This window comes from Lagopus muta, chromosome 6 (assembly GCF_023343835.1).
Source record: "Lagopus muta isolate bLagMut1 chromosome 6, bLagMut1 primary, whole genome shotgun sequence".
NCBI classification, from domain to species: domain Eukaryota; kingdom Metazoa; phylum Chordata; class Aves; order Galliformes; family Phasianidae; genus Lagopus; species Lagopus muta.
The window spans coordinates 58,160,581-58,178,272 of record NC_064438.1 but is presented as its reverse complement, the minus strand read 5'-3'; the positions used below and the strand labels follow the sequence as shown (position 1 = coordinate 58,178,272).

The following is a 17,692-nucleotide window of genomic DNA, read 5'->3' as shown; positions in this document are numbered from 1 at the left end:
GGGATTTGATGTGGCTGTTGCTGAAGGGTTAGCAAGTGTTCCTTTTGCTGCAGTGGTTCTGTCTGTTCTACAGGCTGCCTGCTTTTCACTGGTCCCTCCTGGAAGAGCTGAGCAGAGCAGGCAGTGGATTAGCCATCAGAGCAGCAAACAAGGTTTGTGGGAGCAGCTGCAGGAAAATATTGACTCAGTACTGCCTTTTGTGGGGGGATTTGAGCTTGTTTAGTCTGTGAGAAACTTTTAGGAGATGATGATAACGTGTTGGGCAAGCATTCAAGGAAACTCAAAGCTTTTTGTGGGTTAAGTGCTACCCAAAGCACTGGGGAGCAGCTGCCAAAGAATGGCACTGAGAAATGGCTCTTTGTCAATGATTAAGGTGGAAATTGGGAGGGAGGAGGCAGGAGAGGAGGTGGGAACTGAGAAAGGTTTCTGTTCATGCTTGCATACCACTATTTGTGTGGATGCCCCATCCCTGCAGGCATTCAAGGCCAGGCTGGATGTGGCTCTGGGCAGCCTGGGCTGCTGTTTGGTGACCTGCACACAGCAGGGGGATGGAACTGGATGAGCACTGTGCTCCTGTGCAACCCAGGCCATGCTGTGATTCTGTGATTCATTCTATGAACCAGTGATTCACAAACCCTGTGTGTCAGATATCTAGTCAAATTAAGTACTTGTACTCTGGTTGGCAAATGTAGAGCTATTTGGAAACCCACAGACAGTTTCCTCGACCTTGTTTTTGTCTAACTCTTTAATAACAACAAGTTTCTGAGGATTTGGACACTTGTAAAGGAGACTGGACATAATTTCCAACCTGAGTTGTCTTACTCCCCAAAGCAGCAAGAGAACATAATCCTATAACGAAACATGACAATGCCAGAAGGTTACTTGCCCACTCTGTGCCTATGGGCTGTGAGCAGACTGATGCAATGTTGTTCCTGAAAGGAATCTGCTTTTCCAGGGAAATAGGAAAGTAGGGTACAGGACTGTTGAGTAAGTTGGGCAGTGCTCTGGGAGCACTGAAGGACGTTGCTGAGTTGTTGTGCACCTTATTTTTAACTTTCCATCAGGAAAAAGAAAAAAAAAGCTGCTAATGCTGAGATATATTAATTAAGGGTTTCAGAAGTAGCTTGTTTAGGATTTTTAAAACAAGATGGCATTATTCTTTTCCCCCTTGTATAGATAGAGTACCTGGGAGCCACGGTGAGTGTGGCACTGGAACATGGCTCTTATGGGGAGCAACTGAGGCAGCAGGGGTGGGTCAGTGGTGAAAAGGAGACCCAGGGAAGACCTCAACACTCTCTACAGCTCCCCAGCAGGAGGTGGTCGTGAGGTGGGGCTCAGCCTCTTCTTCCAGATCACAATGATAGGACAAGAGGTGATGGCCTCAAGTCATGGCAGGGGAGGGTCAGATTGGATACGAGGAAAAAATTCTTCTCAGAAAGTCTGGTGATCACAGAATCACAGAATTGTAGGGGTTGGAAGAGACCTCCAGAGATCATCGAGTCCAACCCGAATGATGCACTGGCACAGCTGCCCATGGAATGGTAGAGTCTCTGGAGGTGTTCCAGAGCCGTGGAGCTGTGGCACTGAGGACATGGGCAGTGAGCATGGTGGGGATGGGTTGGAGTTGGGTTCAGGGGATCCAACCTGAATGATTCTATGATTCTGTGCTGCCTGCACTGAAACCAGGAGCCAGTGCTCCATCCGGAGCATCCACTGTGTGTCTGGGGTTGTGGGCTCCCTGCTGAGGGCCCTGCAGGCAGGACATAGTGCTGTCTCCTTGGGGGTACCTGGAAGCCAGCCTGGAAACTGCAGGAGAGCAGCGTTCCCTTTTTTCCCTGAGTGCTTGGCGATAGTCCTGGAACACTTTGATTTCAACAGATCTCCGTTATTTTGTTCTGGATTGTAATCAAAACCTTTTTTTTTTTAATGGAGAAAGTGCCAACCAGCCGAAGCTAGCCCTGATTGCTATTTGCAGCCCTTGCTAAAAAGCTCTGCCTGTTTGTTCATGTGTGAATGTATCTCCCAACGTCTGCACAGCGCCAAGCGCAGTGGGCAGCATCACAACAGAAAGACTTGAAAATGGGAATGTTGATGCTTATTTCTCTGAGCTCCTGCAAAGCTTTGTTAATCATTTCACAGTGCTTTGAGGCATAGGGCTCGTGTGTTTTCTATCTCAGCAAAGTGTGTATCAAACACTGACAGTGCTAGCGTCATTCATATTTATATTCAGTAATGATTCAGGCACTTGAAAAATCATGTCCAAATTACATGTTCTATAGCTTCAATTTCCTGTTGTTAACAAGGGAATGATTTGCAATTTCATGTTTGTCCTCCTCTACGCAGCCTGGAAGCATTGCTCAGTTTCTGTGTTGAGTGTCGCAAGCAAAGCTGGTTTCTTTTTGTGTTGTCTGTTTTCCAAATCTTGTGTCTTTTAACAGTTCTCTCTAAAAAAATATTTCAGTGAATCCTCCTGTTCTTATATACATGTACACTACTATAGGACTTGAAGCAGATAAACCTCCGGGAGATTCAATTAGGGCCAAAATAGGGCCAATATGTATTTATTATGGTAGCATCATAGGGTTAGCTTGTGATGATTGAGAACTGTGTTGCATTATTGTTTTTCCCTCATACCTCCCAGTAATCTATAGCCAGAAAAACATTTTGTTAGCATCGCTTATGTCAAATGTTCAAATTCTGGCTCTGCTTTTCTCATTTGTGCTTTTTCTCCTGTATCTTCCTTTTGCCTGACATGAGACTGCTTTTTTCCTGTACTAGCATCATTTCATTCTGAGGGAACATTACATAGGTGCAGCATGGAGGAGAGGAAGTGGAATAGGAAGCTCTGGTCCCTTCATACATGAGCAATGGGCAGAATGAATTTGAGTATGCCTTACAAAGATCCAAAAGCAGTTTGGGATATTTTCCCAGTTACACAAACTGAACACGATGCTTGTCCTACATGCATGCTCAGGAGGCTGATGTATGCGCTGTGTGAACAGGAGCAGTAAGATACGTTGTTATTAAACCTTCTTCCCTTACCACCTTCAAACAGCTTGTCAAGGGGCTGCAGCAGGAGCTGAACCGCCTGTACACACTGTTCTGCTCTCGGAACCCAGAGTTTGAGGAGAAAGGAGGGAAAGTCTCCATTGTGTCCCACTCTCTGGGCTGTGTCATCACCTACGACATCATGACTGGCTGGAACCCGGTCAGCCTGTATGAACAGTTGCTGCGGAAAGAGGAGGAGGAGCTTGAAGACACTTGGATGAGTTATGAGGAGCGGCGTTTACTCGAAGAACTTTACATAACCAAACAACGGTAATGCATCCACTTTGGTTATGAAAGGATAAAACCACAGCCCTACGTGACGCCCTTTGGGTGTTTCCAGAACCCACCATAGCTCTTATGTTTTGCAGCTGATGTTCCTCTGACGATGCTGAACGGTGCTGGTAAATGCTAACCGCAGAACTAAGCAGGCAGGGAGCTGGCAGTGCTAATGAGAGCTCTGAATCTGTGTCCTACAGACTATACCAAACTCAAACAAGTCGCTGCTACTCACTGCTCAGGTGTGCTGGGAGCTCCTAGCCAAGAAGAAAGGACAGGGTCAGGCCATGAGCCCGCAGATATTTGAGGTAGCTCACAGGTGTGCAGTGAGCTGAAACACACAGAACCTGAGCAGTGAAATGCCAGAGTCTCTAGAGAAAAACAAGAAGTGTTCTCTAAGGCTGAGCTTGGAAATGGAGCTCCACCAGCTGGGTGCAGATGTTGTGGTTGCTGTGATTGGGCTTAGGGGATTACTGCTGTGCTGCAGATCATTTACCAGTTTCTGCCTGCTGCCATTTAGAAATGTTAATGCAGTTCTTAGTGCAGAGCAGCACTGCCCATTGTGACAGATTGGATCTTGGTTTCGTTGCCTTGCAAGTGTTGGTAGGGATTCTCAGGATGAGGTGACCATGTAGATAATCACTCTGCCCCCACACTGTTACGGTGCTTTCTCTGTTCTAACCTGGCTTTTAGGGTACTGTGAGACTCTATAGACAGAGAATCTAATGATGAACACAGGAGCATGAATTTCAGTCTTTCCAGTGGTGCTTTGGGAACGTTTGTATTGCATCAGATCCGCTGTGCCTGAGATCAGTATGTGTGTAATTAGGGATGGGTACAGGACATCTCTGACAGCTGCAGGGCTGGATAAAGTGTGGTCTTCCAGAAAGTAGAGAAGTAAGAGACCCAAAAATCGTGCCCAGGGGTAAGGTGACCCTACAGGCATATTACTGATGGAAAATTACAGTTTTTATAGCCATGCTCCAGCTCCTTAGGTGTGCAGATGCATTTCACTTTTCATCCCCAGTAATCCGAGTACCATTTGACACAGGCACTTGTGTGATAGTGGCTCCCCTGTTCACAGGCCATCATAGTGTCATTCAGTCTGGAATGGTAAAGGATGTTTCTGTCTCCTGGATTTCTGGTGTTGCAGGGCTCTCAAACGTAGTGGATTTCTGAAAATACTTATGCCTGAGTGAGGTGTGTGCATAAATATACTGCATTGTAGAACGTGAGCATATACATTTTATTTATTGGAACCCTTCAAGAGCAGCTTACAAGAGTCAAGAATTCTGCATGCCTCCTTTTTTAAGACCAAATCACGTTCATTGAAGCATACTAACTGGTTGAGAGGAATACTCTTCAAAAATCTTTAGCTCCAGACTAGTATCTTTCTAATCAGGGCGACAGAGGTTAACCTTCATATTTTTGCTTGCAGAATGCTTTAGGAGAACTTGAAGAGGTGCTTTTTGCTGCTTTGACGAGGGCATAATGCTCTAGTGCTGGGTTAGATGTTGTTCATCCCACAGACTGGTGAAAGATAAAGGACCCTTTTTAGAGATAGCTGAAAATGCGAGACCCTGTGCTTCAGATATTCCACTGCAGTACAGAACTCTGTAATGGGCCATGGATTCTCCTGTGGCTGTGGCTGAACAAAACAAACTAAAATCAGGCGATGTGGCTGCAGAAACCAAGGAAGCAGGAGGTGAATCACCTGCTCCTGAGCAGGGAGGATGGGCAGATGCTTGGGGTGATGAATGTCTTGATTGATTCCTCCCGTGGTCAGAGGAACAGGATTTCACATGCATTGATTCTTAATCAACTGGGCTGCCTCAGAGGAAGAAACAACGCAGTCACTCTCTCTGCCTAACAGGCAAACTGTTGGACCTTCCATCAATGCCTGTTTTGGATCAGGTCCCTTAATACGTCTGCATTGTTCTGTCTCAGAAAGATCTCCTTATTTTCCAGGTTGAAAGAGATAGAAGAGAGGTTACAAGGCTTAAAGGCATCCACCATAGCAAAAACACCTGTCTTAAAATTTAAGGTATGTATATCTAGATTTTCACTGAATGTCCTAATCACACTAAAAGCACACTTGCAGTTAGAATTATTCTACTTTCTTTTTTTTCCCATGTCACTAGACATTGGTAAAATGGCATGAATGTGTGTGGATGTACATGAACACACTACTAGATTCATGTGCTACTATTTGTTACAAGTATATATGTTCCTATGTAAATACATAACCCAGTGTTTGAATAGCTATCACACTACACACACTTGTGGGAAGGTAAAAACCATTTGACAAATTGCACCAATCACATACCTTGAACAACTGTACTTCTTTGTCAATTGAACCATCTGCCCTGAGGACTGCTTCTAACACATCACACCTCTGAGTCAATCGGAGTGAATTTCCTCCAGCAGTGGATTTTCCTTCAGAATTACTCTGGCCTGACAGGTAGGGCAGGTTACTTCTAGACTCGTGAAAAAGACTGCTTGCTAATTGGCTCTGTCAATTGCTAGAATTTCATGGCACTGGAAGAGGACATTTCTAGCTTTGTGGTGGGATGTGCAACGCTTTCTGGTTGCTCTGCTGTATCCTAAAATATGAAACAATAAAAATGTGACATGGTAGATAAGAAGAAAATAGATTATTGTTCTTAACTTGCCATTTGTCTTTCCTTCTGAATTCAGAAGCACTCCCAGAAGCCAAGGTCAATCTTGAGCCGTGAAAAAGAGGAAACTAACTGTAATTCAATTTGTCATAGCCTCCTTCTTTTATCACAGCTTAAAAACGCATGTTGTGCTATTATCTCTACCATCAAAGAAGCTGGAGTCAGACATACTGCTCTTGCTGTGTGCAAAGATTATTCTTCACTCAGCTGCGTTTAAACTGAAGGTTTCTTTGAACAGATGCTTTTTAGAGAGAGCAGGAGGGGAGGGGAAAAGAAGGCAGAGAGAAGAGAGAACTATATCCAAATTACTCTTAGGTAATTTCCCATTGATGTGCATCCTTTTTCTTACCCTTACTGAAAAAAACAAAAAGACATTTTGTTTTTTTTATGTCAGTATTCCTATCGTAGAGCAAAGCTTATGACTCCTCCTGCTTGAGTACTGTGCATGGAACAGACCTCAAGGGGAAGAAGGGAGACCTCAAGGGGAAGAGGAAGGCTTTCCATGAATGTGATAGCAAGGTGCTCCTGCCAAAGGAGGATTTCTGCAGGATGTCATTGAGAGATGATTGCTCATCAGCAAGCTTCCTGAGGGTGACTAGCTTGTTGAAAGAGAAGTAACTGCTTTGTAGGCACTGACTACCAAGCGCCATGGCTCTTGGCAGACAGAGCTCTCATAGGATCTTGAGTTGTTATTCACTGCAAGTGCTTGATCCACAAATTGCTTTGAGCTGTGCAGTGCAGGAGGGTGGAGTCCTTGATCCCTGATCTCTTAGGCTGTCATACACAACCAAGTGGCTACATGCAGTTGTGATGGAAAGGACTAGCCAGAATATGAACATGTGGGGAATGGTGTAATACCTGCTTCTGCTTAACGTTAAAATGAATCCATTAGGTCTTCTGTTCGTGAATCATAACCAGGAGAAAAGTGCTATCCTGAAAAGTGGTGTTCTTAAAAATTGCTTCTCTGTTAAACATTTACAGGAGTGTACATGGAGTGCCTCAGTCCTGCCTCATGCAGGAACACCAAAATTGATAGATGCCACTTTGCTACAGTGCTAAGCGTCTAATGACTGCTAATTTAAAGGGCTTTATTTTTGGAAGGCTTGCTTTTGATTTTTAGCATTGGTATTGATTTATTGCCACCCTTTGAGGTACCCTGCAGTTGGCACTTTGTCTTTGTGAACTTTACCAGAGATGGAAGATCATGCTGAAAACTCGTGCATGGAAGAAAATAATACAGCAAAGAACGCTGTGCTCCAAGAAAGAGCATCTGTCTATGGACACTGTTAATGTTTATTGATAGAAACCTGCACCTCGTGACCATTTAAATTATGTACCTTTTTAAGGATCTTTGCATGAGGAGAATTCTGGGAAGTATCTGCCAGCAAATGTCAGCTGGCAGTCGCTTTCTGATTTCTTTCTGAAGCACAAAGACCATAACTGTGTACTCTAAATGCTGTATATGGGCAAGTCAGATGGACAGGGTTGGAAGTGATGTACTCACTTCAAAGGGTAACACAGTGAATATCTGTTTCTGTCGTATTTGAAGATGAGAAGGCTTTTTGTCCAAACTGCAGAAATGTGAGGGTCTCTGTGAAGGTTAATTGAAAGAAGAGCTGCTTTGAACTCCAGAGTAACTGGAGTAACACTACAGATGACAGTGATCTGTGCTTTGCAGCATATGACACTGAATAGCTCTGCTGAAGACCTAGGGCTTTTTTCCATTGAATTGGAGCTTGGACATTCTTTTGGAAGGAAGAGGTGGAGTACCAGCGCCAAGTCAGAGGAGGAGGAATGTTTTGTTCAATGCTGGAATCTGGTAGATAAAACGGGCCATTATTTCCACGCCTTCGCTCCGTGTGCTGACATACAGCAAAGGCGTGTGGGAATCCAGGCGTTCTCCTCGTGCACCCAGCAAGAATAAACTCCTCTCACCAGTTGAGTAGCAGCACGCTGACAGTGCCTTGGTTGCAGTGCCTTCTGTTCCTTGGAGACAATATCTGAGGATTGGTAATGGGATACAAAGGCATTCACCTCTTGGTCACTGTTGAATCCTGGCCTACGTTGGCAGTGATCAGAAGTCATTACCACTGATGTGTGCTCAGTGATGTATGTCAGATGGGTTCACGGCTGCAGTGCAGGGTTGCTCTGCCTGCCCGGCAGTGCTGAGGGCAATCCTTGCAGAGCAGGTTGCAGCAGCTTTGCACAGCATGAGCGTGAGCTGCAAGGTAGCTCAGTGTGCTGTGCTCAGGCAGTGCTTCTGTCTGTGATGTGTGACACTTCTGATGAGCACCATTCTGTTCACTTAACACCGGATATTTGCAAGAGGTTGTACATATCACCAGCCTGTATGTGTGTGTGACTACCAGGAGGGTTTTCTGTAGGTCATCTCCAGTGCTCAGTGCAGTTGCACTGATGGCTTCTGTAGCAAAGTGAGTCAAGGAGTACTAGCTGAGGATAAGGTTATGGAGCTGTGGTGAGCTTTGAAAAGTTGCATGAGAAGCAGACTTTAATGATGTGAAACACATCACATTTCTTTCCTTCTTCTAAGTGTCTTAGTGTCTTCTAAGTTCTTGTATTACTCCTTCCAGTGTTGGTAGACTTCTTTCAGTTCAAATACCCAACATAGTTTCCAATTCTCAAACGTTGCAGCATCACAACATGTAGCTCTCTTCTCACAGCAAAAAAAACAGGAAACCTAACTTGTTATGTTATACTGTGTATATTACAGTGCTCTTCCCTGTTTTAATTTACCAATACTATACAAGTCCCTTGGTTGAAACAGAGAGAAATCAAATCCAGCCGTGTTAGAAAGCATTATTTCCACCCTCATTCAGGCAGATGAAATCTCTCCTTAGGTTGAGAATTTCTTCTGTATGGGATCTCCACTAGCAGTGTTCTTGGCATTGCGTGGCATCCGTCCAGGAAACAGCGGGAGTCAAGATCATATTCTGCCCAGAACAATTTGTAACCGCTTACTGAATATCTTTCATCCAACAGATCCAGTGGTGAGTTGTAATTCCAGTTGCAAGCTTTTACCTTTTTTTGTTTCTAAGTGTTGGCTGTGTGATAACGAGTTCTTCAAAGTGTGTGAGCTGACACATGTGTGTTCCTGCACTGCACTGGCTGTTCATGATTGCTGTGCAGTACCTCGGGTTTTGTAGCAGTTGAGAAGCATTTGCTGCAAATGGTTGCCTTCAGTGTCGTGCACTTTGCTTCTCTTTTCTAATTAATAAGGGTCAAATTTGAGTGTACTCAACTTGCTTTTTTGCAAAGACGTGAAATAACCCTTCAGTCAAGTTCCAACTTGGCTTTAGCTTACTGGCTTCCATTAAATGTCATGGATCCAAATCTACTACTGCCATCATAAAAAGGCTTCACAAGCAGTTCACAGAATACTGTAGAAAAACAAAGACACTGTCGTTTTCCCTAAGGGAGTAACAGATTGTTAGAGGGTGGGATAGGCCTTGGGAAGGAAGTATTGGTATAGCTTTGTGCTGTCCTTGTGCTCCTCCATAGGCAGCCAGTGTTAGCTGTCATCAAAGGCAGGATGTTGGGCCTCTGATCCATACGGCCTTGGCAGCCTCTTTGAACAGGAGTCTGACTGGGGAGTTTCATGCTTTCCTATCCAGACTCTGGTATACAGTATTGTAGTATAGTCTGGTATATAGTATAGGGTATATAGATTTCAGTCTTGTCACTCTGTTTTCTTTCCTGAATTCCTCTTGCAGGCCTATAGATTAGAACCTTTAATCCTGAAGCACTACAGCAACATTTCACCAGTCCAGATCCACTGGTACAACACCGCAAACCCTCTACCTTACGAGCATATGAAGCCAAGTTTTCTCAACCCAACAAAAGAACCTACCTCAGTTACGGATGGCGAAAGTGCTTCAACTGTACCAAGCCCAACTACTTCACCAGTCATGGTTCGGCGCCACTACGGGGAGTCCATAACCAACATAGGCAAAGCCAGTATACTGGGTAATTGCTCCTTGTCCCTTTTTCTGCAGGGGTCTTCTCACACAGCATCACTGCTATGTGGTGTTTAAGGTCCAACTGTCAGCAAGTCATTCCTGCCTGTTTTCAGTGCTTGTTTTGCGTGGGGTGCATTGCTTGTTCTAATCCAAACTAACATTTGCTTTGAAGAAAAGGCAGTTTACATAATACACTGAAGTCAAGGAAAGGATGCGTTGCAGGGAGAGGATGTGGGTCAGAGAGTTTATGCTATTGCCGCTCTATTGTCTGCCTTCTTATGGTAACATCCTGGGGGCTTCATATAATATCCACTGTACTTCATGTTTTGAAATACTTTGAAGCTTGTTTTGTGTTTGCATTCTGTGGTATTGACAAATAGAAGGAAAAAAATCACTCCGTATAGGTTAAATGGAACCCAATACTGTATAATTTTACCAAGGGAGATTCGGGCTATTTCACTGTGAAGTCTGTCCCTTTCTGCCTTTCTGAATCAACTTTCCGAATCAGAGTAAGCCCTGATTTAGTAGAGCTTAAAATCACTTTCACTGGAGCTTATATTTGAGCACACACATGCAGTTTTTGTTGACTCAAGGACTTTCTTTAGCTCTCTGTGTGGGATCTGGAAGAAGGTTAGTGTGACCTAGTGCAAGAAATCCTGCCAACCCAACAAATAGAGTGTATAAAAGCAGTTCAGTCCTTAAGTGAAAGCATGCAGCATTTCAGAGCAGCGTTCTCTCACAGTACACTGCTTTTTGCTGTTTTACTACAGCAACTTCAGTGTCTCGTCCATACGGTGGCAGCAAAGTCAGGAGAAAACATCTCAGATCTGTTCCTAGCTTTTACACCTTCCTGAGCAACCAAAGGAGTCGTACTGAAGGACGGTAGAGCATTTCTAAAGCTCTGTAGGGGTTATTTCATCCTGAGGACCACAAACAAAAGAAGTCTCTTCAATATTCCCATGGGATTCTTAGGTTCAGAAGGCAGCATCATGGTTTTGAAACATTTGTCTTAAACTTTCTATAAAGGAGGAATTACAACGCAGACTTAAAAATTCCAGATTCCTTTCTGCAAAAGCATTCCCATCTATTTTTTTGTTCCCCGTAACTACAGGTTCCAAATTACAGCCTTTGCCTGTCCACTAGATTAGCATCGCGATGAACAGTGTAGACTTCAGTCAGATAAGCTGTTCCCACCCTAGAAAAGCATGAATAGTGTTTTCCATCACCCCGCTCTAATTGACGGGTGCAGCGGCGGCTTTAATTTGCAGTTTGAATTGGCTGACCTCGTGCTTGTTTTCCTTTTGTTTGTTTGTTTTTGCTGAGCTCAGGAGCTGCGAGCATTGGGAAGGGCCTCGGAGGGATGCTGTTTTCGAGATTTGGTCGCTCAAGTACGCAGACTGCAGAGCCAGGAAAAGATGGAGCGGAAGGGGACGACAAGAAGAGCGCTGTGGGAACGCCGCCTTTCTCACAGAGCAGCTCAGGCTTCCTCGAACCCACGTGTTAGTGACTAGCACACCTTATGTCCCTTGTGGGAGCAGGATCTCCTGCGTGTGTGTCTTGTGGGAGTGAGTGGAGAGAGCCCAGCATAAGGCCAGCGAGGTGCTGCAGGGCCTGAAACAGCTCTGCTGTGAGGAGGGCCGAGAGCTGGGGCTGCTCAGCCTGGAGCTGAGGATACTCAGAGATCCCATCCGTGTCCGTCAGTACCTGAAGGGAGGTGTGGGGAGGACAGAGCCAGGCTCTGTGCAGTGGTGCCCAGTGCCAGGACGAGAGGCAGTGGGCATAAACTGGAACACGGACATTCCCTCTGGCCATCACTCTGTGCTGTGCGGGTGGCAGAGCACTGGAACAAGCTGCCCAGAAAGGCTGTGGGGTCTCTCTTTGGAGATCTCCAAAAACCACCCATGCACAGTGCTGGGCTCCAGCTCTGGCTATCCCTTCTTGAGCAGGGCAGTGGACCACGTCAGCTCTAGAGGTCCCTTCCAGCCTCAGCCATTCTGTGATTCTTTGAAGGCTGTACAATTACTGACTTCATTCTCCCTGTTATTTATTTTTTTTTGTCCTCTTAAAAAACATTTATCTGTGTATTTGTGCCTGTCACATATGCTCACACACATCTATGTGTGTGTGAGTTTTAGCTAACGAGACCTGTCCATCAGTAGTTCCTAGACTATCTCTAGGGAAAGCAAAATGATTGCTTCAAGAATTTCAGCCTCTGTAATGAAATGGATTTATGTAAATTTGCCCATACATTTGCAGTTCTGAAGCAATCTCTATTTAAATGCAGGTATGGCTGGAAACAGAGGCTGTCCTTGTCCTGCTCTGAACCCCCCAGAGCACAGAGTGCAATTTTAGCAGCTGGGTTATTTTTTTAAAAGTACATATACTTCCTTTACAGACATTCATACTTTATTTTTAAACTTCTCATCGCAAGGCGGGGCTTTTGCAATCTAAGCAGTCACAAGCATTAGCACTGTTGTATCTTGTGATTGCATTCACATGATGCATTGCAGTCTGTTGATTGCTGCCACTTCCAGCAGATAACCTGCCTGAGTCACTGCTGCGGACAGAGAGTTGGTTTTAAACTTCAGGGAAATGGAGTGGTGTGACAGTCAGCACTGTGGAGCTCTTGATGAGGTCCCTTTGCATGGTGGCACGTTGAGGTCTCTGCACAATTCCCACATCCCTCTTTGCTGAAATCCCAGCTGCAGTGCTGTGTCCAGGTCTGAAGCCCCCAGTACAGGAAAGACAGAGAGCTGTTGGAGAGGGTCCAGAGGAGCCACAAAAATGAGCAGGAAGCTGCAGCATCTCCCCGTGAAGATAGGGTGAGGGAGCTGGGCTTGTTCAGCATGGAGAAAAGAAGGCTGCGGGGTGAGCTCAGTGCAGCCTGCAGTGCCTAAAGGGAGCCTACAGATGACGGGAATCAACTATTGGAAAGGGAAGATAACAGCAGGACATGGGGAAATGGCTGGAAGTTGAGGGAGGGAAGGTTGAGAAAGGATGTCAGGGGGAAGTTGTGTGCTGAGAGAGTGGTGAGGTGCTGGAACAGCTGCCCAGAGAGGCTGTGATGCCCCGTCCATCCCTGGAGGTGTTGGAGGCCAGGTTGGATGGGGCCCTGGGCAGCCTGGGCTGCTGTGAAATGGGGAGGTTGGTGGCCCTGCATGGCACAGGGGGGTTGGAGCTTCGTGATCCTTGAGGTCCCTTCCAAGCCGGGCCGTTCTGTGATTCTGTGAAATCCCGTCTATAGGAGGAGAACTTTGAGCAGAGGCCACGAATCTGTGGGCAGAGTGATGCAATCCATGGCCCGAGTGTCTGCTTCCGAGAGAGTGGCCGCACGGCTTGCAGTGGGGTTTGGCTTCCTCCCAAGCTTCTGTAACAGAGACGGGGTTGGTCGGGGTGTTTTTGCTGCAGAGCGACTGGTTCTGAATGCATGCATCTCAGTGGAAATGACTGTGGTTGTCTCCTGGTATGCAGAGGCTCCGACTCCCTTTCCTTGCTGTGTTTGGAAAGCAGCGAAACGCCGCTGTGAGAGACGAAGGGCTGTCACTCCCCCGTGCTGCTGTGCCATGACCGTGGAGGCAGCGCTTGTTGTGATGCTCCATTTATGCTCTCTCCCAGCCAAGAATTAAAATTCCTTGAAATTGCCTATGATAAATGGCTGCATTTTTTACTCAATATGGGGTTTTGGCTTTTGTAGCTAAGCAGGCTTTTAGTTTTGTCCTTTTCATTCTGTTGCTCCTTGCAGAGATTTTCTAACCGCTGAAGTGCCTTCGCAATAGGTCAACCATCCCAGTGAAACGCGCAGTAGGAATTGCTCTGAATGTGGTATTAATCAAAGCAGCCATTACAATGGAAAGATAACTGCTGAAATGTATTTGGAATAATCTGGAAATCAAAAAGAGCTATGGTTTTCTGAAAGCACGTCGTGCTGCATGTAGTCTGAATGGGGATTCGGCTGCCAGAGGTACAACAGATCCCTTCATTGCTGCAGGCTCTGAGCATCTCCCTCCTGACAGAGTTTGCTGACGGGATCTCAGCATCTCCTGGGTATTTCTGTGCAGTTAGGAGCATAGATTTATTTCTATAATCAGTATACAAAGATTATATACAGTTACTTAAATAATATATATATATATACCAGCTCTTTTCAAGCTTTAGGTTTGGTTTCTGCAGAATCAGAACGTAAAGGTGGCAGACAAATAAGCAAGGATTTCTTTTCCTTCCACTGACATACAGTTCTAACAGCATTTCTCCTTCTTCTCCAATTTCTAGTGGAACTGGAGCACAGGATTGATTTCGAGCTCAGGGAAGGTCTGGTGGAGAGCAGATACTGGTCTGCAGTCACGTCGCACACTGCCTATTGGTCATCTCTGGATATTGCTCTTTTCCTCCTCACCTTCATGTACAAACACGACCAGGACGATACTGACAAATCCAATTTGGACGCTATCTGAATTTTTGACTGGGGGTTGGGAGGGATGGGAAAGGAAATCTGAAAACCAATGGCACAAAACAGATGTTAAACCGCAGTATGTATGGCATGGAGGTTTCAGGTTTAAGTGCATGTTTGGGTTTTTTCCTGTTTCTAAGGAGCAAAAACGATTTGTATGGAAAAGCACTTTATAGTTTCAAACGTTTTGCAGTGCTTAATCAGACCTGAGGTTGTTCCAAATTCCTGTTGACTTTGCATAAAGAGACGACGCAACGTGCAGCACCACTTAGGCACCATCGTGCATTGTGCTCGGGTGACATTCTTGTTGATGACCATAATTGCTGTTCAGTTCATTAAAGTATAAAAAGAGGAGTTGATTTAAAAAAAAAAAAAGCAAAATTAATTTCCATTAACGAAGTATGTGTTACTTACAAACCTAAAACTGCCATGTTCCAATGTCGTGTGTGTCAGTCAGTAACGAACGGTGGTGTCGTTTCTCTAGGATCTGTTCAGCTCCACATCCTGTTACCCACAGTACCATTCTGAGGGCTGGCTGCTGGGCCGTGTTCTGCGTGGCACGTGGAGAAACCAACGCTGAAAAGCACCACGAGGATCTGAAATACTGTAATTATAATTTATTATCTCCGTTTCATTTTATCCCAGTGTATAAATCATTACTTTTTTACTGGTTTCTTTTGACATAATTTAAGAACCACGTTTATTTTCTACAGCGTTAAGACTTTTTCTCAGAAATGCATATCTTTGTACTACTATTCAGATGAATATATGGACACTGTGGCACACTTTAAGTATTTTTTCATTAAAATAAATATTTGTGGTTTCACACAAATGACGTTAATCACCTTCTTCTCAAAGGTGAGTCACTGCTTGGCCAGGTCCCATGTGTCTCTGAAACGTATGAAGGCTTTGACCTCAGTGTGTAGAGGGTGCCTTTGCCATGAGTAGATGTGAATATATGTGTGTTTCTGTATGGAAACATGTATTTGTCTGTGTATATAGACATGCAAGGAGCCGTCAAGAGGAAGGAGAGCAGCAGTATATAAGCTTGGTGAGACCTGAGGATACCAGAACTTAGGTTGGATTTGCATCTGAAACTAATTCAGGAGCCTCCAACAGGGATATGTTGTGATGAAAGGAAATGTCTCCCAATGAAACACTACAAGGTCACTGCTAGGATCTGAAGCCATGCACAGCTCTAGAGCAAAGTGCCAGATCCACAGCCTCTGCACTGCCTCTGGCTCGGGTATCTGTGGTCTGTATGGCATGTTTAGAAGCTGTAGAATCTCAGCTTTCCTTTGCAAAGGATGAGGCCGTGGTGTCAGCAGATAGCCGCGATCTCAATGTAAACAGATGTGGAACCAGCAGCCCCAACCAGCATCCTTCCCTCATGGAGTTTGGGAGGGGGAGGGCAGCAGCGCTGCTGTTTGGGCTCTTGTTTGTGCCCGAGTGTGTGGTGCAATGGGGGAGGAACGGGGCGTGAGGCTGTGTGTTGTGGTTAGGGATTTAGCAGCAATTACAAAGGGATAAACAGTGCAGAGGGGGTAAAGGGAGGAATGGGAGGGTGGGGGGGAAGGGCAGAAGATGATGGGAACGGTGCTGCTGTAAATGCAGCAAGACATTGGGTCTGTGGAACTCTGGCTATTAAATCCTTTTGGCCTCAGTGAATGTAACATGCCTGGCAAGTTCACCTTGTTTGATGAGTAATCATTAAAAATTCAGGTCTGCCCTTTAAGCGGAGGGCAGTTTGACACCTCCAGAAAACAGGCTTTTGTTTTTGCGGCTGCTTTCCTTGTTCAGTCAACCCTTCTTAATTAGGAGAACTTGAACATAAAAGGAGAATCCCCTTTTATATTTGGAACATGCAAAACATTTCCGAATGCGCCCTGTTTGTGCTCGGGGTTGGATGGTGTCACAGCTGCGCCGTCCCCTTCCAGCTCTGCATCTCCACGAGATCTTGTTTTCAGTGCTGCGAGCAGAGGGGGTTAATTCCTACAATTCTTGTGGTCTGCGTAAACTCTGCCGTTGTCCAGAACATGTTTCAGATTTATGGGATGGCTCTTTTCCCCGCACCGGGACGTGCTGGAGCCTGCGGAGCGCGCTCCATATAAGGGCTGGGATCCTGGTGTACCTCCTGTGTACCTCTGGGGCAAGCAGGGAGAGGGGCAGGAGCTGAGCATCGCCTTGCCTTCGTCCTGCTCTCATGGAGCGGATTCTGGTCCAGCACTTGAGAAGCATTCCTAACATTGTGACAAAGACAACGCGCCTGAGGAATTAAAAGGTTTAAATTGAGGTTTATTCTAAAGCGCAAACAAGCATACGATGCGTGTTATAGGCTGATTTTCATCTTTCTGATTCTCAAAAAACCTCTCTTCCCCTCTTGCAAAGATGATTTGCTCTTTGATTTAAAGCCATTTGACAAAAAAAGGGCTGCCCCATGTCTGCAGCACAGCACAGCCTCGAGCAGAGCCCCATCACTGCACGCTGGATTCTAAATTTCACGCTTAAAACTTTCTGGTCAGATGGCCTGCTGCAGAATATAGAGCTGGAATGTGCTGGCTTCCAATGACCGACTTGTTTTCATTCGCAGAGTGATGTTTAGCCTTACAAGCTGTGTTGGCGGGTGGTTTTTCTTGTGAACCCAAGATAAGGGCAATGAACCGCCTTGCTGTCATCTCCTGACTGATCCTCAGCTGTTTTCCTGCACTCGTCCTTCCTTGTCCAAATTTGATGCTCACTGCTTGGCTGTCTTTTTTAATACGAGGTCATTTTGCAAATAACCTCCTTCAATTTTTTAAATTATTTTACTGAATTTCATCCCTTTGCTCCTAATTCTTCCGTCATAGCTGCTGAGTGACCAGCAACAGGGCGAGAGGTGATGGCCTCAAGTTGTGCCAGGTGAAGTTCAGGTTGGATATTAGGAACAGCCTCTTCTGTGCTGTGGCACAGCTGCCCAGCAGTGGTGGGGTCACCATCTCTGGAGGTGTTCAGACGAGATGTGGCACTGAGGGACGTGGGCAGTGGGATGGTGGGGTGGGCTGGGGTTGGCCTTGGGGATCTTGGAGGTCTTTTCCAGCCCTAATGATGCTGTGATTCCATGCTTGCATTCTGCTGCTGCTTTATTTTGCAGTGACAGCCCAGCTGGCTGCGTGCAATTATTTCAGCTCCTTATCAGTCTGAGGCTGATCAGAAAGAAGTGTCCATTCTCATGTCTGTATTCCACCTGGTTGCCACCTCCTGCACGATTCTGTTTGTCCTGCTGCTCC

At 45.6% G+C, this 17,692-nt stretch overlaps 1 protein-coding gene across 2 annotated transcripts in view; it reads left to right on the top strand.

Moving 5' to 3' along the window:
- Window positions 1-15,509, top strand: part of DDHD1 (DDHD domain containing 1) — a 62,811-nt gene extending 47,302 nt beyond the window's left edge. The window contains exons 8-13 of one of the 2 annotated variants that reach the window (XM_048949145.1): window positions 3,056-3,318; window positions 5,293-5,368; window positions 8,861-9,010; window positions 9,734-9,986; window positions 11,308-11,478; window positions 14,249-15,509. In XM_048949145.1, the coding sequence (XP_048805102.1) occupies window positions 3,056-3,318; window positions 5,293-5,368; window positions 8,861-9,010; window positions 9,734-9,986; window positions 11,308-11,478; window positions 14,249-14,430 (1,095 nt within the window). In that variant the 3' untranslated portion in view covers window positions 14,431-15,509. The remainder of the gene's footprint in view (window positions 1-3,055; window positions 3,319-5,292; window positions 5,369-8,860; window positions 9,011-9,733; window positions 9,987-11,307; window positions 11,479-14,248) is intronic. The other variant, XM_048949146.1, reaches the window with a different exon arrangement.
- Window positions 15,510-17,692: the final 2,183 nt, after the last annotated feature.